General features: G+C 42.2%; 1 protein-coding gene across 1 annotated transcript; it reads left to right on the top strand.

The window, feature by feature from the left end:
• Positions 1 to 15,296: 15,296 nt before the first annotated feature.
• On the top strand, positions 15,297 to 17,810 carry LOC310929747 (N-acetyllactosaminide alpha-1,3-galactosyltransferase-like; the record flags this gene model as incomplete). The annotated part of the gene is made up of 5 exons (XM_083892593.1): positions 15,297 to 15,301; positions 15,388 to 15,477; positions 15,720 to 15,815; positions 16,896 to 17,033; positions 17,126 to 17,810. The coding sequence occupies 5 exons, from the start codon at positions 15,297 to 15,299 to the stop codon at positions 17,808 to 17,810; spliced, it is 1,014 nt and encodes a 337-aa protein (XP_083748719.1).
• Positions 17,811 to 18,366: the final 556 nt, after the last annotated feature.

Below are 18,366 nucleotides of genomic sequence, written 5' to 3'. Positions count from 1 at the left end.
AAAAAAAAACCCATAAAATAGGTTCCAAAAATGTGCCAGATCGTTTGCGAAGAGGAGCACATCCTCCTTTTCTTCTCTTGCTGACCAGATAGTATTATCGGAGACATCCAAAGATGATTTCTCAGCACTTTCAGGCCTCAAAAAAAAAAAAAATGACAGGCCAAAAAAAATTTTTTCTATGTGACAAGAAAAAAAATAAAATCAAAAGAGAAAAGGTTTTGCCCTAGGCAGCTACATGGAAAACTCTTTTTTAACTTTGTGTGTTACATAAGATTGCTCTGTCTTTTTTATATGGTCCTTTATTTTCTTTACTCAATTCTTTTTTTTTAAAAGCCGATAAGTATTCGCATCAGACAAAGTCTTCCTTTAGCCCCCACGTGGCCAGCCGAACATAAAGGTGAATGCTTAGATGATGTGTATTCTTGTACTGTATGCAGTATTGTGCCACTTTTTAATGTCAATGTTTGCAATAGTTCACCGTTTACTGTACGAGGCCGTGTGAAGAACACACAGACCACCAGTTAATTCATTTTGGACTATGTCAACGTATGTGTTTTGCAGTGTTATAAATAGTGCTGGGCACCAGGTTAACGCGCGACGCGTTTCCGTGACGACTGACCGGAAAAAGACGCGCGCGACGTCATGTTTGCGCGCCGCGACACCGGAGTCCGGGCACCTGGTTTACCAGTTAGCTCCGTTAGCTGCGTTAGCTGAAAGGAGCTAACGCAGCTAATGGAGTTATTTACAAATAACCAGCGTACCTGTGTGCTGCGTATGTGTGCCTCTGTTTTTAAAGTTTAGCGTTACTTTAGAGACTTGTTTTAACAATCGGGAGTAGCATAAAACATGACTTCGCGTGCGTATTAATCTTCCGGTCAGCCGTCATGAGAATGATGTTAACGTTGACGCCGTTATCGCGTTAGCGTATCCAGCACTAGTTAAAATGACTCCAATTTAACATGGCCGAGTGAAAGATACGCGAAATTAAAGGCACCGTTTGCAATTAGCCTTTGAATTGACGGAGGTTAAATTGAACACATTTTAGTCAAAACTCTTTTATGCTCAGTCAACCACAACAACATTTAACACAAATAACTGAAATCTTACACAAACGTTAGAAAAATAATTTTTCTGTGTAATGGAAGCATCACCTCTGTTTGCGTATAATTATTATTATTATTATTATTATTATTTTATTTTCTATTGTTTTCCGGACGAGCACTTTTGCCATTTTGTATGCGTTTAAGCCTTAACTTTGTTCAAACCCTAGGATCCACGTAGTCGTTTTTTGTCATCATCGCATGATTGACACTGTAAATAATCTATATTAACTGTCAGCCCGTTTATAATAAATATTTCTGTAATTACAGATGTCGCTGTTAAGTCGTTTGTACGATCGAGCTTGAGCGGGCAAAAAATGTCATTTTCACAAAGATGACATTTTTGCCCGCTGAACAGTTTAAATTAAGCAGTTATCGATGATATCAATGACCTTATCGTGTTGCCAGAAGTGGGGTTTTTTGGACTGTTTACAAAGGTGTAAATGTCCACAGGTAGATGTGTTTACAGGGAAATGTAATTCAAATGTGTGGACTGAGGCAACTGCTCGTCCTTTATGTCTACAGACAGACTGTGCCGTCAGTGTTTAACCTTTAAGGCCACATTATACTTCTCCGACTGCGTAATGCGTTATCCGTCTGCGTCACCACGTAGACCACTCGAGGCCTTTATACTTCTGCGTCGTGGTGACGGATAGGCGATGCAATTTCCCGCCCGATCAGTAGGGGTCGCTGCGCAAGGTTGTTGTGCTTTTGGCTACAGTGAGCAATGGCGTCCGAGGGAGAAAGACTGTTGTTGTTGAAACAGCGGCCGTTTGTCACTTTTCTGTGTCCCGGAACGCAGTTTTAAGATAATTTGAGGCGAGAAATTGGCCATTTAGAGTCTAAACATGTGCTGTGTGTGTTAAGATATGACGTATTTATAGTTCGGCAGCGACGAAGTCGGCGGTGATCAGCTCCGCCCTCTGTGGACGCTCGGTGCTCACTGTGAGCCGGCACAGAGCAGCTTCGCTCGGCCTGTCCTGAGGACCAATTGCAGCTCTTGCCGTCTCCGTTGTCCCTTGACAGAGTGACGGACACTTAAAAAATATTCCGTGCAGCCGGAGACGACTCTACAACAGGTTCTGCGTCGACGCAGAGGACTCTGCGTAACCTACGCAGAGCACTTTACGCAGGAGTATAAATTGGGCTTTAGTCCTCACGCGGCACGGAGGTCTTTGGTAGATTAAGTTCTTCAGCTAAAGTGACCTCAGGAAACTTCTGGTGATTCTCTTTCCTTCATCTGTGTCCACTCGTCCTCAGTATGTTCTTCCCGTTTCAACCTCCATCTCCTGTTACCGCAGGTTCCTCATCGTCCTCCTTAGATCGTCCGTATGAGCTATGAACACGCGGGCGTGACTCTATAACTCCTTATACGGACATCCTGGGGGTGTGTGATTATAGGTCACATAGTCGCGCTTTAAAAAAAAATGTGTTTTTGTTTTCCGTCTTCTTACGAGTTGTTGAGACAAAGTTATGATTCGTATGATGTTGTATATCGCGTTTTAAGTCGTAATATAAAGTAGCAATAATTGTGCAGAAGTAAAAAAAAAAAAACAGCCAAGTGAACTTTGAACTTTTCAACAAATTTCAACAAATTCAATGCGGTTTTAGGTTGGTTCAGTGGTTAGCACTCTTTTCCGGGTTCGAGCCCCGGTTGGAACAAAGGGTCTTTCTGCATGGAGTTTGCATGTTCTCCCTGTGTGTGCAAGGGTTTTCCCCGGGTTCTCTGACTTCCTTTTCCAGAAGAAAGGGTTTTTCAAGGGTTCTTGGTAACACTAATGGTTCCCGTAAGAACCATTTTGATCCAGAGAACCCTTTAAAACCCCTTTCCAGAATAAAGGGTTTTAAAAGGGTTCTTGGTGGAACCCTCCAAAAGGATTCCAGGTGGAATCTTTATAAAAAGGTTCTACTTGGAGCCAGCACCCCTCCGCGTCCCTCCTGTGGAGGATAAAGCGGTAGAGGAAATGGACTGCCAAGGTTGTGCTGAAACTCTAAAAGGATATAAGACACTCTATACCGCACATATACTCTTATAGCCTCTGTATTTACTGTACGTTTTAACCTAGTAATGGAAAAAAGCAGCTGAAATGTCTAATATTTCAGGGTTAACGTCGACAGTGAAATGTCAGTTGACCTTTTCAACTCGGTGGACATTTGCAAAAGTTATTAGCCAGACTCGAGGACTTCACTGCTGCTGCTGATTCACATCTTTGTTGCTTGGATGAATGCAAAGTTTATTTAAAACTCAAGATACCACACCACGCGAGTTTTCCAAACTCCGCCCTTACTCTGTACGGTAACTTTCAGCATGGGTTCATGTTTCTATGCAAATCGGCGTCTGTGGACGCGCACAAAGAATGAACACAGGGCAGTACCAAATGGTACCTTATTTCTGTATTTTTAAAATGTTTTTCAGTTGTAGAACACACACAAGTCTGCACTTCTCAGTTTCAGTTTTTTATTAAGAAGACTTAAGAACAGTAAATGTTAGTTCGGCATAAATTAGGACCAGATCAACAACAACAACAAGACCTCTCTCTTCCACAACCAATGCTTCTTCCCTTTGTCTCATGTCACAAACAAGTCAGCTGTGCACTCCAACAGAGCTAACCGACAGATAGTTAGCCACACGGCTAACGCTAGCCACAGACGTAAGGCTAACGACTAGCAAACACTTTTTTTTTCGTGAGTCAGAGGCTGACCCTGTTCGGCTAATGTCCGCGAAATTGCAAATGTTGGTAGCGTCAGCTATCGAATGCTAGCAGTGCTAGCATTTTGCGTCGCAAATATTACATCGTGCGTTGTCTGCGTAGTATTGCAACGCGTAGCTCTCACATTCTCGCGCACACTCCCAGACATTTCAAGTACCGAAATTTGGCACTGATTCGTTAAAAGTTAATCAGCTATCAACGCTAGCAGTGCTAACATTTTGCGTCGCAAATATTACACCGAGCACTGTCTGCGTAGTATTGCAACGCGTAGCTCTCACAGTCTCGCGCACTCCCAGACATTTCAAGTACCGAAATTTGGCACCAATTCAATAAAAGTTAATCAGCTATCAACGCTAGCAGTGCTAGCATTTTGCGTCGCAAATATTACATCGTGCGTTGTCTGCGTAGTATTGCAACGCGTAGCTCTCACAGTCTCGCGCACTCCCAGACATTTCAAGTACCGAAATTTGGCACCAATTCATTAAAAGTTAATCAGCTATCAATGCTAGCAGTGCTAACATTTTGCGTCGCAAATATTACATCGTGCGTTGTCTGCGTAGTATTGCAACGCGTAGCTCTCACATTCTCGCGCACACTCCCAGACATTTCAAGTACCGAAATTTGGCACCAATTCCTTAAAAGTTAATCAGCCAACAACGCTAGCAGTGCTAGCATTTTGCGTCGCAAATATTACATCGAGCACTGTTTGCGTAGTATTGCAACGCGTAGCTCTCACAGTCTCGCGCACTCCCAGACATTTCAAGTACCGAAATTTGGCACCAATTCAATAAAAGTTAATCAGCTATCAACGCTAGCAGTGCTAGCATTTTGCGTCGCAAATATTACATCGTGCGTTGTCTGCGTAGTATTGCAACGCGTAGCTCTCACAGTCTCGCGCACACTCCCAGACATTTCAAGTACCGAAATTTGGCACTGATTCGTTAAAAGTTAATCAGCTATCAACGCTAGCAGTGCTAACATTTTGCGTCGCAAATATTACACCGAGCACTGTCTGCGTAGTATTGCAACGCGTAGCTCTCACAGTCTCGCGCACTCCCAGACATTTCAAGTACCGAAATTTGGCACCAATTCAATAAAAGTTAATCAGCTATCAACGCTAGCAGTGCTAGCATTTTGCGTCGCAAATATTACATCGTGCGTTGTCTGCGTAGTATTGCAACGCGTAGCTCTCACAGTCTCGCGCACTCCCAGACATTTCAAGTACCGAAATTTGGCACCAATTCATTAAAAGTTAATCAGCTATCAATGCTAGCAGTGCTAACATTTTGCGTCGCAAATATTACATCGTGCGTTGTCTGCGTAGTATTGCAACGCGTAGCTCTCACATTCTCGCGCACACTCCCAGACATTTCAAGTACCGAAATTTGGCACCAATTCCTTAAAAGTTAATCAGCCAACAACGCTAGCAGTGCTAACATTTTGCGTCGCAAATATTACATCGAGCACTGTTTGCGTAGTATTGCAACGCGTAGCTCTCACAGTCTCGCGCACTCCCAGACATTTCAAGTACCGAAATTTGGCACCAATTCAATAAAAGTTAATCAGCTATCAACGCTAGCAGTGCTAGCATTTTGCGTCGCAAATATTACATCGTGCGTTGTCTGCGTAGTATTGCAACGCGTAGCTCTCACAGTCTCGCACACTCCCAGACATTTCAAGTACCGAAATTTGGCACCAATTCATTAAAAGTTAATCAGATATCAATGCTAGCAGTGCTAACATTTTGCGTCGCAAATATTACATCGAGCACTGTTTGCGTAGTATTGCAACGCGTAGCTCTCACAGTCTCGCGCACTCCCAGACATTTCAAGTACCGAAATTTGGCACCAATTCAATAAAAGTTAATCAGCTATCAACGCTAGCAGTGCTAGCATTTTGCGTCGCAAATATTACATCGTGCGTTGTCTGCGTAGTATTGCAACGCGTAGCTCTCACATTCTCGCGCACACTCCCAGACATTTCAAGTACCGAAATTTGGCACCAATTCCTTAAAAGTTAATCAGCCAACAACGCTAGCAGTGCTAACATTTTGCGTCGCAAATATTACATCGAGCACTGTTTGCGTAGTATTGCAACGCGTAGCTCTCACAGTCTCGCGCACTCCCAGACATTTCAAGTACCGAAATTTGGCACCAATTCAATAAAAGTTAATCAGCTATCAACGCTAGCAGTGCTAGCATTTTGCGTCGCAAATATTACACCGTGCGCTGTCTGCGTAGTATTGCAACGCGTAGCTCTCACATTCTCGCGCACACTCCCAGACATTTCAAGTACCGAAATTTGGCACCAATTCGTTAAAAGTTAATCAGCTATCAACGCTAGCAGTGCTAACATTTTGCGTCGCAAATATTACATCGAGCACTGTCTGCGTAGTATTGCAACGCGTAGCTCTCACAGTCTCGCGCACTCCCAGACATTTCAAGTACCGAAATTTGGCACCAATTCAATAAAAGTTAATCAGCTATCAACGCTAGCAGTGCTAGCATTTTGCGTCGCAAATATTACATCGTGCGTTGTCTGCGTAGTATTGCAACGCGTAGCTCTCACAGTCTCGCGCACTCCCAGACATTTCAAGTACCGAAATTTGGCACCAATTCAATAAAAGTTAATCAGCTATCAACGCTAGCAGTGCTAGCATTTTGCGTCGCAAATATTACATCGTGCGTTGTCTGCGTAGTATTGCAACGCGTAGCTCTCACAGTCTCGCGCACTCCCAGACATTTCAAGTACCGAAATTTGGCACCAATTCATTAAAAGTTAATCAGCTATCAATGCTAGCAGTGCTAACATTTTGCGTCGCAAATATTACATCGAGCACTGTTTGCGTAGTATTGCAACGCGTAGCTCTCACAGTCTCGCGCACTCCCAGACATTTCAAGTACCGAAAATTGGCACCAATTCAATAAAAGTTAATCAGCTATCAACGCTAGCAGTGCTAGCATTTTGCGTCGCAAATATTACATCGTGCGTTGTCTGCGTAGTATTGCAACGCGTAGCTCTCACATTCTCGCGCACACTCCCAGACATTTCAAGTACGGAAATTTGGCACCAATTCGTTAAAAGTTAATCAGCTATCAACGCTAGCATCGCTAACATTTTGCGTCGCAAATATTACATCGAGCACTGTTTGCGTAGTATTGCAACGCGTAGCTCTCACATTCTCGCGCACACTCCCAGACATTTCAAGTACCGAAATTTGGCACCAATTCGTTAAAAGTTAATCAGCTATCAACGCTAGCAGTGCTAACATTTTGCGTCGCAAATATTACATCGAGCACTGTCTGCGTAGTATTGCAACGCGTAGCTTTCACAGTCTCGCGCACTCCCAGACATTTCAAGTACCGAAATTTGGCACCAATTCAATAAAAGTTAATCAGCTATCAACGCTAGCAGTGCTAGCATTTTGCGTCGCAAATATTACATCGTGCGTTGTCTGCGTAGTATTGCAACGCATAGCTCTCCCAGGCACCGATTCATTGAAAGTTAACCAATGCTTGGTACTACCGACGCGAATCGGTACCCAGTACAAAAAGTACTCTACATCCTCGCTTGTTACGAACAAGGCTTTGAAGGCCAACCGTTGAAATAATTAGTGCTTTAGGAAACGACCAAAGCTGTAATTCTCGAGGAAAAAGTCTGAGCGATTTTCAGAGACGAGCCAAAACTTGTAGGTTTTGTAGTTGACGAAGAAGAAAGACATTCAGCCCACGAAAGACAAACAGACGGCTATCATCATCATCATAAAATGGTATTGTTCTTGCTGAGTCCGATCCATCTGACAGTCGTGAGTCGTTCCATTTTGCCCGCACTTGAAAGTCAATAAAGCTGCAGTGCGAAACTTTTAATTAAGCGATATCACACGAGAGGGACAGCAGGTGTGCCTGAATATCAGCACGGCAGAGCTGCGGTCGTCTATTATCAAATACTTCTTCCATTTTGTTATCTATAAATCTGAGTAAATATGTCCGGTGATTATCTGCCACAAAATCACTAGCCTATGTCAACAGTTTGAGGTTGTTTAGTTTGTACAGTTTGCTCGAGGGCCAGTATAAGTTCATTGTTGTTGTAGCTGCCCACCGCTCCACGCGTTGCCTTTTCTTCGTGGATGCAAAAAACCTCCTCTGTGTCAATGCAAAGCACCAAACTATATGGCTTTGTAGTCGTAGGCTTTTGCAAAATATAGCTTCGGAGGGTTTGGTTGCGAGAAATTACAACAGGATAAAGCATTTCATCATACATGCTAGGTGTGCACATAAGCAAATGTTTGCAGATTAAGTTCTTCAGCTGTAATTTATGGTGATTCTCTTTCATTCACCTGTGTCTCTCACTCGCCCCCTCAGTACGTTCTTTCTCTTTCAACCTCCATCTTCTGCTACTGCAGGTTCCTCATCTTCCTCATGAGGCCTTAGATCCGCATCAATGACCCACTCTAGTTTTCCTGTTGTAGACTGGGTTTGATTTGGTCCTTGTTCCTTTCTGGAAGTATAGAATTTAAAGATTTAAGCCCAATTTATACTCCTGCGTAAAGTGCTCTACGTAGGTTACGCAGAGTCCTCTGCGTCGGCGAAGAGCCTGTCGAAGAGCCTCTGCGTCGTCTCCGACTGCACGAAATATTTTTTAAGTGTCCGTCACTCCGTCAAAGGGACAACGGAGACGGCAAGAGCTGCGATTGGTCCTCAGGACAGGCCGAGCTATCGCCGCTCTGTGCCGGCTCACAGTGAGCACAGAGCGTCCACAGAGGGCGGAGCTGATCACCGCCGACAACGTCGCTGCCGAACTATAAATACGTCATATCTTAACACACACGGCACATGTTTAGACTCTAAATGGCTAATTTCTCGCCTCAAATTATCTTAAAACTGCGTTCCGGGACACAGAAAAGTGAGAAACGGCCACTGTTTCAACAACAACGGTCTTTCTCTCTCGGACGCCATTGCTCGCTGTAGCCAAAAGCACAACAACCTTGCGCAGCGACCCCTACTGATCGAGCGGGAAATTGCAGCGCGTATCCGGCACCACGACGGAGAAGTATGAAGTCTGGAGGGGTCTACGTGGTTACGTGGTCGGATAACGCATTACGCAGTCAGAGAAGTATAATGTGGCCTTTAAAGATCGTATTTTCACACTTTGGCCCCTCACATGTCAATATCAACACTTTATGGACCCCTTAGTGCTCACACTCAGACCTTATATGGACATCCTGGGGCTGTGTTAAATTTACGTTGCATTTTTAGCAGTGATATAAAGTAGCGATAATTGTGCAGAAGTCGCAAATTTAGACCGTTTTTCTTTTCTCTGTTCATAAAAACGAGCCAGGTGAACTGTGACTGTATTTCCAAAATTTCACAACTTAAATCCGATTTTAAACTATTTTGAGTATAGTTTTTGCTAAGGTGTGTTTATATAGTTGGTGAAAATAAAATAAAAAATGTCTAGGTTGTGCTGGGGAAAAAAGGATATAAGACACTCTAATACTGCACATTCTTATAGCCTCTGTATAAACTGTACGTTTTAACATAGTAACGGTTAAAATCAGTGGCCTAAGGGTTGAAAATATCTTTGCACTTTATCAGCAGCAAATTCCTCTGTATAAAAATAAATCATTTCTATTATGTCACTGATGACACTTTTGGGCATCAGGCACAAAACAAAAACATAAGCTTCATCATTGCACAAGTGTCTTAGTTGTTCTTGTTCACCAAAGTTTGTCGCTAAAGACGGTTTTTGCAGTGGATCGCGTGACTTCTGCATAGTTCGCAGTTATTCGCCCGCGCAGAAACTAGAAGTGTGGCACACACAGCTCGTCGTGTCGCGTCAGGTAATAATGACCCAACACGTCTGTCCTGACGCTTTAAAAGGCTTGTTCAGACAAAGCAGGGAAGGGTTTTGTTTTGTTTGACCCCATGGTCTCAATCTTAGGCCGAAAATGACAGTAGTCCCTTTTTATTTTTGAAGTGGGACGCGAGATCGTCGACTCTGCAGTGAATAATTGATGCAGGGATTAAGAGACACTGATCTGCACCGTAAAGGTTTCCAGGCGTTTGAGTTCTCTGGCTTTTATGACTTTACTTGGATGCAGCGTTGCCATATTCTATAGGCTCCGTGTAAAGGTCAACTCGTCCAGCAGCAATCTTATTGACAGTGGGTGGTTTGACTTCACTATTTGTATTGCAATTGAAGCAGTGCCGGCCCAAGGCACAAGCGAACTATGCCGCTGCTTAGGGCCCTGTGACCACTGGAGGGCCCCCAAGAGCAATTAACTAAAGAAAAAGAAAACAAAAAAAGAAGAAGTTTGAATTGCTGTAGTTTATTTAGAATTTTTCTCCCCATTTTTACCAAAGCTTTTTCACAGTTTTTACGTAGTTGTCAGATGTGATTATTTAACTTTATATTTTAATTATAAACCATTTTTATGACCTTGTTGCAGGTGCCTCTGTTGATTTACATTATTATTTAAGTATTTATTTGATATGTATTTGTTTATTTTATTTAAAGATTGGGCACATTTTTCGATTTTCAGACCTTAATATGTTAATATTTTATTTATAAACCGTTTGGTTTTAATGTATTGATTCTCTGTGTTGCCAGTAGGGGGAGTTGCTGATTTTGCCAAATATTAATTGCAAGATTTTTTTGTAAGTTTGCAAATCTGGTGTCTGCTTCCATGCAACAAAAAGTTCTCACATTTACTTTTACAAGTGTATTCGTATTCGTGACAGAGTAGAATAAGAATACCTTTAGTATAGTAGGTGTGTGAATGATCAATAATCATTATTATTGGCAGTAGCAGGGGGCCCCAAAATCAAATGTTGCTTAGGGCCCCATGGAGGCTTGGGCCGGCCCTGAAAAGTCAAAACGACTCACCGTCAACACTTTACTTGCATCAGTCAAACTTGCTTGTCGACGTAAAATCTTCCGAATCTTTAAAATAAATAAATAAACATTATATATATATATTTATTTGATATTGATGTTCAATATTTATTTATTTGGTTTCGTTTTTTTCTGAACAGGCCAATAATGGTGTACAAAGACAAAAAAATAACATCTAAATCTCATCTAAATTTTGGTTTCTGAACTTTCTTTGATTGCACTGACTCTCTCGCTTGGTGGGAATTGTGATTTTCTTGCTGTGCATCATATCATTTATATTCTATTGTAGCAAATCTGTCCATTTAAGCATGTTTAGTTTATGAACATTTTTTTTTATTTTTGCAGGTGTCAGGTAACGCCCACATTTGACCATAAAGAGTCAGGGAAAAACGCCCCCAGATTAAGAGGAAGTCGCGCTCATCTGCGCATTGAACTGGTTTTTGGATAAATAGTGAGCAACGACGGTGTATGTGGGTGTTCTCACTGTCACCTGCTGTAAGGTTAGTGAATGGTTAGAGAGGGAATTGTGTGTGTGTGTGTGTGTGTGTGTGTGTGTGTGTGTGTGTGTGTGTGTGTGTGTGTGTGTGTGTGTGTGTGTGTGTGTGTGTGTGCGCGCGCGCACAGGAGCCAAGTGGCGCGCAATAGCGCGTGGAAATGGGAACTACTTTGTGTCTTTGACGGTTCCATGATCCTCGTCTTCCAGCAGAGACAGATAAACTATTTTAAATTATTTATTATTATTATTATTATTATTATTATTATTATTATTATTATTATTATTATTAATAATAATCCATTTGATTGAATCATTTTAAACTCATCACAAATTACTGAAAATGATGAAAATGCAACAATCGATATTTGAACAAACTTTCTTAATAATTAAATAATATTAGAAGCACAATATAATTATTTAATGACTTCATTCTCGTTTGAACCACTTGAATCTGGTTCTGTGTTGCGTCTCATCCATAGATAGTATTTATTAATAATAATAAAAATAATAATAAATCTTTTTTTATTATTATTATTATTATTTCTAATGGAGTACCAGTAAAGAACCATAATACGATGTGTTTTCGTTTATCTCGAACTTTTATTGCATACGCCTGGTTTTTGTGCGTATACGCACGCGTTGCCAGGAGAAGTGAGGCCTGCAGGAGCTGCAGACACCGCACCACTCCCTCCGCCGCTGCGTGTGTCTGAGCCCGAGGACACAAACCGAAGACGAGCGACTGTCCTCGGCGTGACTCGAGCTCTCTGAGTGTCCAGGAACATTGGTAAATCATCTGGGGGGAGGAAAACTGCGGATCACGCAGGTAAGTTCATCATCTTCAACTTCTTTTCCTGCGTTTAAAGCCAAGCTGGGGTTGAGTCTGTCAAATTCTGTCTTTTAGTTCCTCAATGTGTACAGAAAAGTGGGAAAAAAACAATTCCTTTTTTTTTTTTTTTTTTTTTTTAACCAGGAAACCAAGATGTGTAACTTGTGAGATTTAAAACTTTAAAAACCTCTCTGTTATTCATGGGAAAAATACGAAATTTACACGTGAAGGTGTGGTAGAAGGTGTGTAGAACCACATTTTATCCAACAACATGTGACAGGTTTGAATTCATGTTTATTTGTACAAACATTACTAATTAACCAAGTTTGGTTCCACCACTGACCCAGAAAGTATTTTGTGACTCATTAGGACCAGACTTTGGTCCCAAGAGAAGAAATAACTGGTCCTGAGGAAATAAGTGTTTTGATGAAAATGAGCACAAACGGGCGGCGTTTGTGTTCTCTGGCTGTAATATGACATATTTCCTGTTAAACATTAACTTGGATGCACTGTTGGCATATTTAATAGGCTCAGTGTAAAGGTTAACTGCAGGAAATCTTATCAAAACCAATCACTGTCAACACTTTACTCGCGTCTGTCAAACTTGCTTGTAGACGTAAAATCTGCATTTGTTTGATGTTGATGTTCAATATTTATTTTTTGCATTGACTCCGCTTCCCTTTCAATTTTAAACGATCTCTGAACGCTTGGTGGTAATTGTGATTGCATCGTTTTTGTTGTATTGTACCAAATCTTTCCATTTTCAACTCAAGGTTGTGCAAGAACAACAAAGAAATAACTGTTTATCATTGTAGCTTCAGTTCCTAGTTGTTTAAAAAGAAAAAAACAAACAGAAAACTAGTACATAATATAGATAATTTAATCATTTATAACGCGTTCTACTCGCCTCCATTTCACAACTTTCCTAAAAACTAGGATAGACTGCGTGATATTTTTGACTTGACCCTAAGGTTCTCCTAAGGTTAGTTGCAAAAACCAAACCAAAGACATAACGCTTAGAGAACGTTCCCTCAGGGTTAGATGGGAGCCTAAACGTTCCCCAAATGTTGAGGGAACCAAAAACTGGTGGTTTCCACACAATGTTCCTGTTTGGTTCTTTTTTTTGGTTATATTTTTTTACAACTAAAAGAGAACGTTCTCTAGAGGTTGTGACAAATGAACGCTCTGGGAACGCTCTGTCATACCTAGGGGGAACCTTCAGGTAATGTTCCCACAACCAAAGCTAATGTTCTGGGAACCAAAAATTGTTAGTCAGGCATCAACTCAACAGTTGTCTACAGTTTCATACTTTCATTCGTCTATACTTCTCAATTATCTGTCAATATCTGGGCGCATTTTTTCCGTCAAAACGAGCATAAACTAAACTAAAACTAGCCCAACCTCAAATTGAAACAACAAAAAATTATTTACTTTAACCTCTTAACCCCACGGGAGCTCGACATGGTAGTTAGCTAGCTAGCTAATAACATAGCTACAGTGAGAAGACTGAGAGCAAGCTAGTAATGCAATACCATACGATACATTATACTTGTATTGTTTATTATTGGTTGAACCAAATGTTCAACCACGAACTAACATTTGTGGAACGTTAGGAAAGCTTTCCTAGTCAACCGCAGGTGAACTTAAGGGGAACCTTCAGGTAATGTTCCCGCAACCACAGCTAATGTTCCGGGAACCAAAAATTGTTAGCTAGGCATTCCGTACAGTTTCATACTTTCATTCGTCTAAGTTTTTTCCCATCCTTTTTCAGGCTTCAAAACTAGCCCAACCTTAAATTGAAACCGAATTGAAATGACAAGTGTTTAAAAATGACTTTAACCTCTTAACCCCTAAGGAGCTTGACATGGTAGTTAGCTAGGGGACCGTACCTATGTTCCCCGGGTCCTATGTTCCCCGCTTTGTATGTGACCGGGGAACATAGGACCCTTTCTCTAACCCTAATCCTAATCCTAACCCTACCCTTTTTCAAAAAAGGGTCCTATGTTCCCCTGTCACATACAAAGTGGACCTTTTTTGGGAAAAACGGGGAACATAGGTACGACCCCGTTAGCTAGCTAGCTAATAACATAGCTACAGTAAGAAGACTGAGAGCGAGCTAGTAATGCAATACGATACAATACAATATACTTTTATTGTTAATTATTGGTTGAACCAAATGTCCAACCAAGAACTCACGTTTGGGGAAAGTTGGGAAAGTTTTCCGCGTCAACCACAGGTGAACTTAGGGGGAAACTTCGGGTAATGTTCCCGCAACCAAAGCTAATGTTCTGGGAACCAAAAATTGTTAGCTAGGCATCCTCTACATTTGTCCACTGTTTCATACTTTCATTCGTCTGATATTTTCCCTGTCTTTTTTCAGGCTTCAAAACTAGCCCAACCTTAAATTGAAACCGAATTGAAATGACAAGTGTTGAAAAAATGACTTTTACCTCTTAACCCCACAGGAGCTCGACATGCTAGTTAGTTAGCTAGCTAGCTAACTGTAATATAGCTACAGTGAGAAGACTGAGAGCTAGTATGCAAATACGATACGACACAATATACATTTATTGTCCCACAGTGTGGACATTCCTAGTGTCAGAGCAGCAAAGGGATAGTCACACAAAAGAAAGTCAACAAACTATACGTTTGCACAGCAAACAAGGAACAGCAACGGCAGGTTCGTGATAAGTCAGCACAATTCTATTGAATAAAAAAAAAAACACATTTTTGAATGATTTCTCTTTTTGTTAAACACTATATATCTGCATTATATTTATAAAACACTGTGCAAACGCACTGTAACACAGCGTAGTTGTGAATGTTTTTGCATTATTTTAATAATCTAAGCTTTCCTTGTCCCTTGCAGTTGCACAAATTAGCCACTAGATGGCACTGCATAGTTTGGGTATATACATATCTAGTGATGATTTAGGTTTGGTTTTTTTTGTGTGTGTAAACCAAAAAGTGTGACTTTTATATTCAGCAGTTTGCATTATAATATCTTAAATAAATAGTTTGACAGCATTGCCAGTGTCATATTAATCTTCTGTTGAAGTATGGATTAGTCTGATCTTAGATAAGTTCCTGCTTAACCTTGTTTTACTGCACAAAGCAAAAATAAAAGGTAAAAAGTGTGATTTTTTCAATACCTGTGTAACTGAGACAGTAAATAACCCTGTTCCTTCTCCTCGTCTCATATTTTCTCAGTTGCCTTCGCTTTACCTCACAGTTGACTGACGTCGGACGCCTGCGGTTTTTTGCCACAAATGAGGTATCGTTGGCTTTCGAAGCATTTGGTCCCAAATAAGTTGCTTATTCGTGATCTGATCGACGTGATCTGACTTTTTGTTTCATCAGATCAGTTCAGAGGATGAAGGGTGTTTGGAAATGCGTGCGTTTCCTTCCAGTCGCTCTGTGCCTTCTTTACTTTGTTTATCCGTATTTGAGGTGAGCAACAGAACGTATCGCTGTATACACACACACACTAAAACTATTATTATTTATTTATTGCAAAAATCCCATATTCATGCAGATAATTATCAGTCTGTGTGTTTTTTATTATTCTTTTAGAGGCTTTCCCCTGTTAGTCAGTTATCTCTGTGTCCTACAATAAAATAAAAAGTACATATATGGCATTCTAAGAGATATAAAATGGCTGTATGTTTTTGTTTTTTTCCCCCCCACACCAGATATTTCGTGCAGCACCTTTATTTGGAGAGATGTTCTCTGAAGAGTGCAAAGGATCTGATTCTGGACAACAGCGTTGATGCCAGTCTTGACCTCATGTAAGTAAAGTATACAGAAAAAATATACAGTTGTTGTTTTTTACTAATTTCCAGAGATAAATTTGTCTGTCATGCGATCATCAGACGGTGGATCTGAAACACCACAGATTTAAATACTTTTATTTTCAATTTTTCTTATGTACAGGACATGCCTGAAACATCTAAATACCGTTTCTCTTCTCCCCTCTGCACTGAAGTTAATAAACACAGCAGCATCATACTGATTTTAAATGTATTCCTCACTTGACCAAGTGGGGGGGGGGAAATGGGTGAAACAGCCCTTTTAATGTACATTTGTGTTTTCAGCACATCAGCAGTCGGTGTGGATGACCACGTTTCAAATGTGTTTCTGTTGTGGAAATTCTCTGCTGCTGGTGAAGAATGAAACAGAGAAAACTTCTGCCGGCCGACAAGTTTTTATTTTCTTTGCAAGGAAAAGTCCAGTCTTCACAGGAGTGATCCTAGCTGGCGAAAGACCCAGAGCATCGTGAGCCCTCCGCATTTATACCTGAGCAACTCCCCTTTCGCATTCCTCCAATAGACAAAGAGTCTTCCTTTCCAGGCGGTGTTTTCACACCTCTTTGTCTACTGTAGGTATCGGGGGGAGCCGACTCCCTGCGGATTTTCTAGGAAGGTGTCGGTTCAGGCTAGACACATTATACAATATACTGTGTTGGGCAGGTATAGGGGTGATGGGCAGTTGTAGTTCTGAGACAGACGCGTTGAATTTACCATCACAGTCGCTCCGCTCTCCTTCCCCCAAAAAGAATAAAACTGTTGTTTTCAACAAAAAAAAAGGGTCCTATGTTCCCCTGTCACATACAAAGTGGACCTTTTTTGAAGAAAAACGGGGAACATAGGACCCGGGGAACATAGGTACGACCCTGTTAGCTAGCTAGCTAATAACATAGCTACAGTAAGAAGACTGAGAGCGAGCTAGTAATGCAATACGATACGATACAATATACTTTTATTGTTAAAAAAAAAAAAGTAGTAATGCCATTTTGCGGGAAAATCAGTGAGTGATTCCCATTCCCCATCTCCGATCTCATCTCGGACAACTTTGTCTTTCCGTTTCAGGACCAGGACCGATGTCCAAACGTGCACATACTGGAGAGCTCCCATCATCTGGGAGGGAATGTTTGATCGTGAGATTTACGACGAGACGCACAAGAAGAGAGGCTCCTCTGTGGCTCTGGTGGTGTTTGCCGTAGGCAGGTTTGTATGTTTGTTTGTTTGTGTCACTGCTGCGATTTCGGTTTTTGTGAAGCGCAGCGTTTTTTTTAAACTCGCCTCCTCTTCCGTCGCAGGTACCTGGACGCTTACCTCGACGCCTTCCTGAACTCGTCGGAGCGCTACTTCATGTCGGACTTGCCCGTGACGTACTACGTGTTCACAGACCTGCCGGAGAAGGTGCCGCCGCTGAAGCTTCCTCCTCACCGAAGCATGAAGGTGATGAGAGTGCAGAAGCACGCCAGGTGGCAGGACGTCTCCATGATGCGAATGAAGACCATTTCGGACGCCATAGACTCGGACATTAAGCATCGCTGCACGTACGTCTTCTGCTTCGACGTGGACCAGGTGTTTACGGGGAGGTTTGGTTCGGAGGCTCTGGGAGAATCCGTGGCTCTGCTCCACACCTATTACTTCAACCTGCCAAAGATGTTGTACTCCTATGACCATAACCCAAAGTCCAGCGCTTACATGGAGACTGGGGATCTCTACTACCACGCTGCCGTCTTCGGAGGCACGTGGCAAAGCGTCAAAGCGCTGGTGGACGCCTGCCACCGGGGCATCACCGAGGACAAGCGCAACGACGTGGAGGCCCTGTGGCACGACGAGAGTCACCTGAACAAGTACCTGTGGGTCCACAAGCCGAGCCGAGTGCTCTCGCCCGAGTACTGCTGGGACCCGCTGAGCTTCGAAAACGCCGACATTCAGGTCCGGCGACTGGTGTGGGCGCCCAAACAGTACAGGAAACTACGCGCACCGTAGACGGATTCGGCTAGCATCGTTGGCCAACGGGCCACGCGGTTTGCGTAGTGGTTTTAGTGCTCTTGCCTTTGCAGCAAGAAGACCCGGGTTTGAGCTCTGGTTGGAACATGGGCCTTTCTGCAATGGAGTTTGCGTGTGTTCTCTCTGTGTGGGTTTTCTCCAGCTTCCTCCCACGGTCCAAAAACGTGAAGAAATTGGATGCTCTAAATTGACCGTAGGTGTGAGAGTAAACGGTTGTTTGTCTCTTTATGGGACCCTGCGATGGACTGGACAACTGTACAGGGTGTGACCCCGCCTATCGCCCTATGTCAGCTCAGATGGGCACAGCACCGCCCCCCCCCCCCCACGACCCTCCTGTGGATGATAATGGATGGATTAATAGAAGGTCACTGGTTCGAATCCCAGTTCTCCACACCAGGACATTGGACGCTCTAAATTGACTGTAGGTGCGAGTATGAGAGATGAATGCTCGCTCCCTATGTTAGCTGGAATTGTGGAACCATAAAGTGAGTGAATAATAAAGACACTAATGTATCTCCATACATTTACTTAAAAA

The sequence above is a fragment of the Microchirus variegatus genome, assembly GCF_963457635.1.
Source record: "Microchirus variegatus genome assembly, chromosome: 7".
Lineage (NCBI taxonomy): Eukaryota > Metazoa > Chordata > Actinopteri > Pleuronectiformes > Soleidae > Microchirus > Microchirus variegatus.
Note: the sequence above shows the minus strand (reverse complement) of the source record. Positions and strands in the feature narration are given on the sequence as shown.